The following is a 4,230-nucleotide window of genomic DNA, read 5'->3' on the forward strand; positions in this document are numbered from 1 at the left end:
GGATAAAAGTATATATTTTTATCCATTAATAAAAGTATATACTTTATATATATATAAAGGGGTAGATAGTTAGATGTACTTGTATAAGCATATATTACCTCTGGAATGAGTGTAAAGAAACTGGTAACAGTTGTCCTGGTTTGAGAGTGAGAGAAAGACTTATATTGGATGGATTAAAATTACTCATATGCATATCTTAACTATTTAGTGACATGAAAATTCAAATAATAACAGCATAGGTAGAAATGATAACTATGGGTGAAGTCAGAGCAAATTCTCCACCTTGAGGGAAGTGGCAGGTAAGCTGATCTTCACCCTGGTTCGATTTGAGAAAAGACCTGAGGATGGCGGTACAAGCAGAGGGTGCTTTGTGATTAAAGGGGCAGGAGTATTTATGGGAGATGGACCCTGAAGGACACTTGGGGCAAGGCCAGGGAGAGCTGTGTCCTCCTCTGAGAGCTTGTAGAGGCCATGGAATGGATGGTTCCTGGGTGCACTTACCTGGTACTCATTTTGCAGCACCGAGATGTGCAGTTCAAATGGTTGGCCATCCACAAAGGGCATTATGGAGGATGCCACCTCACAGTTCCAGCTCCCATGCCACCTCACAGTTCCAGCTCCCGTTGTTTATCTTCACAGATATGCCAAAATACACTTGGAAATGGAAGGCAGCGTCTGAGTTCTCATCAGTCCCAGTGTGGAAATCCACCTGCATTTCTGGGTTCTTGCTGATGGGCAAGCACATAGCATGTTGAATAGGCCTCTTCTTGTGGGGGTACCCACATTTGACATACACATACACATTCTTTCCCGATTCCTCCCTGGTAGAAGGAAGGCCTTCCTGGGGGATACTGTAATCCTTGTTCCTGTGGGCCTCCTTCAGCTTATCCTGTCCAGGATAGCAGGATGCCGTGTTCCTTGGCCCAAGATTCAAATTGAGTGGCAGTCATTGGCCTGGGCCTACTGGTTCTTTATCTGCTGGAAGTCCTATGCCCCTTGGTGAAGAGCCAAAGCCCTGACCCCTTTTCCCAGACCCCAAGACCTGCCAGCAGTTCTGCAACTGCAGGCATAATGCCTGGTACTGCAGGGGTCTCCAGGACCTGCATCTGCATTGTGCTACCATTATGCTATTTACACGTTTTAACATCACTCATACATGAAGTGACCTGCCCCCCCCATACTCTAATATTCTCACTTCTTCATCTCCCCACCCATGAGCCATAGAGTACCCACCTGAAAGATATGGCAGGTTTCCCTCTGATTGTCACTGAAGAACCAATAGACAAGGACACATGCCATGTGTACAGGACCTGCCATGGGGAGACAAGAGTGGATGAGGGGCAAGGCCAGGTGTGGGCTCCCCTCCTACAGCGGTTCCCAGGGGTGCAGCAGGTTACGCATCAAAGAACAAACTCTGAGGGCCCGAATCTCCCCACTTCACGAGAGTCAGGTCCCTGTGTCCTTGAAGAGATGAGAGGGTCATAGTTAAGAGCAAGGGGTTCAAGAGCCAGGCTGTCTGGATTCGAATCCTGATTCTGCCCCTTACGAGCAGTGAGATCTTAGATCCATTACTTGAACTCTCCCTGCCTCAGTTTGCTTGGTACAAGGAGGATTATCAGAAATTCCCACTTCATAGGGTGTTCTCAGGAATAGATGGGCAAAACCTTTAGCCTAATCACTGGCACATGCAGGGTCCACACAGGGGTGACCTGTCAGAAGGGGGAGGACCCTTTCAGGAATACTGCCTGCAATTATTTTCTGCTGTCTGAAACTCTGAAGACAAGACTTGAGGATATAAAAATATGAAAGTGTAAAAATTCACTCCAGTGAAAAACATTTGTTTAAAGAGAGAGGGACGTAATAATGGAAAAGGAAACTCCTGTGTGTGGGATGTAGATGTATGTGCATCAGAATTATCAAGGGGAATGCATGTCCTTTCAAGAATGTATACAATATTGTTGAGAACGCAGTCAGTACTTGGACAAAGGGTGTGGGACAGGAAAGTAATTGGGGAGAATTTACAAGTTGTTGACTGAAATCTGCTGTAAACTGTCTGGACTGAGGCTGAATTTGTTCCTTCCAGCTTCAGGTGATTTGATTCTCTGAAACCAAGTCTCCTAACAGCCTTCCCCTGGGGCCCAGGATCTGCTCACCCTCCTCCTGTGAGGCAATGGGAAGGGCTGACTTGGGGAGGATACCTGAGGTGGAGCGAGTGGTCACTGTGTGTGCACCCAGACTGGAGATGCAGCGCCCTACAGTCTGAGGTCACCTTCTCTCACTCTTCTTGAGAAGAGGCATCTAAAGAATCACTCCTTCTGCTCTCATTAATGCTCAGAGATGAGTTCTGGGTAACTCACAGGCTCAAGGCCACCACTTTTGCCAACCAGGATCCACATTGATACACATGGGAAGACCCACAGTCATTTAAACAGTCACTGCTGTGTAGGGGAGAACCCTCACATGCAGACAAATCCACACACATATTCACCGATCAACACCCAGTCACAAATTCTCACACACACACACATTCACATATAGTCACACAAAGACATGCAGTTCATCATATCACACATACCTCCCTACATTCTTACTCACTGTAACATGCACTGGTGTGCTATAGTCACACACACAGAGCTATGAAGACAAATGCACAGCCTCACCTCCTTGCACTTATGCACACACTCCCTCATCCCCTCATCTGACTAAAGATTCTAGTGCCTTCTGCTAGAAGGCTATGTCTTCAGGCTTCTTGTTTGTTACTATTCCCAAAGTAAGAAACAAATTAATAGCTATAAGAGGAGACCTTGAGACCATAAGGTTGCAACTGGCAGCAGACACTGCTTTGAGAACAACTGGTGTCATCCTGAGTCTGACACAGTTCAGGAAATTCAGGTTCTCAGCAAAACAGGAATGAGTCTAAAATCACATCCACAATGGCCGTCCAGCTCCATCTTGGATGCCTGAACCACAGTCACTCCATTTTGGCTTTTAAATGCATTTTCGTGTTCAATGGCCAAAGCAGATGTACAGTGGATGTTCAGTAGGCCACAAAACAGTCCACTCTGGCCAGCATACAGTTCAAGTTATATCATGTAAAAGCCAGAATGACTTTGCCATCCCTCAGTATGTGAAAAGTTCCTCTATCATTTTCCCTTTTGTCTGCAAATCTTTTGATAGAGCAAAATATTTGTCCCTCAATGCCAGGTTGGTTGCTGCTGGCCCTGGGTCCACCATGTCCTTTGGTGCTAGGCCTCCTTTTTCTTCATATATATATTTGCCTAGTTATCCACATTGGGGGAAAACTAATCAGACATAGTGAACAAGCTCAGAGATATGCTAAGGGGGAAACATTTCATAGGCTATTCATTTTATAAATTATACTGAACTGTTGCACAAACATTGTACATGTGCTTTTAACAGCAGACCTAAAGCAAGCAGTGATACGTGTCATGAGTAGTTATAGTCTTTGACAACTTCCCCAGAGAATTTTCTTTCCATCTTAAACATTAGGGGCATAGTATGGCTAGAGGTAAAGCAATAACTTTCAGTGTTGATAGGGAGCCAAACGTTTGGTAAACAGTTCAGTTAAATTAGTAGAATGGCTCTTAAAGGCTGGGTCCAGATTTTTGGGTCAGCTGCCTACCACTGCTGTTGTCTTTTTCTCGTCCTGGTGTGGGTGTAATTTGGGGTCAGCAGTCCTTTCTGTAGACCAGTCCACCGCAGAGGCTCTTCTTACATGGGAAATACGAATTCAGGAGTCAGTTCCCTTCAGTTTCGCTGTGTGTGAGCTACTTAAGAATACTTGGCATGGGTCCTTTTATCTAGGTTGGCGACAGTCCTTTAAGTGATACCTTTTCCAGGAATTCCCTGGCGGTCCAGTGGTTAGGACTCCGTGCTTCCACTGCTGGGGTCACGGGTTTGATCTCTAGTTGGGAAACTAAGACCCTGAATGCCACATGGTGTGGCCAAAAAAGGAAAAAAAGTCATAAATGATGCCTTTTCCAGTACGCATAATGTGGTTGCAGGTCATGAGGCATCTGATTTTTTTTTTTTTGGCGGTACGCGGGCCTCTCCCTCTTCTGGCATCTCCCGTTGTGGAGCACAGGCTCTGGACGCGCAGGCTCAGAGGCCATGGCTCACGGGCCTAGCCGCTCCGCGGCATGTGGGATCTTCCCGGACCGGGGCATGAACCCGTGTCCCCTGCATCGGCAGGCGGACTCTCAACCACTG

General features: G+C 46.4%; 1 protein-coding gene across 1 annotated transcript in view; it reads right to left on the reverse strand.

Moving 5' to 3' along the window:
- Nucleotides 1–1,310, reverse strand: part of LOC103070355 (galectin-10-like) — a gene marked incomplete at its 5' end in the record, with an annotated part of 2,953 nt that extends 1,643 nt beyond the window's left edge. Inside the window, 3 exon segments of the mRNA XM_007451792.1 lie at nucleotides 502–606; nucleotides 608–728; nucleotides 1,234–1,310. Coding sequence (XP_007451854.1) covers nucleotides 502–606; nucleotides 608–728; nucleotides 1,234–1,310 — 303 coding nt within the window.
- Nucleotides 1,311–4,230: the final 2,920 nt, after the last annotated feature.

Source organism: Lipotes vexillifer, unplaced genomic scaffold, assembly GCF_000442215.2.
Source record: "Lipotes vexillifer unplaced genomic scaffold, Lipotes_vexillifer_v1.1 scaffold3427, whole genome shotgun sequence".
Taxonomy (NCBI): Eukaryota; Metazoa; Chordata; class Mammalia; order Artiodactyla; family Lipotidae; genus Lipotes; species Lipotes vexillifer.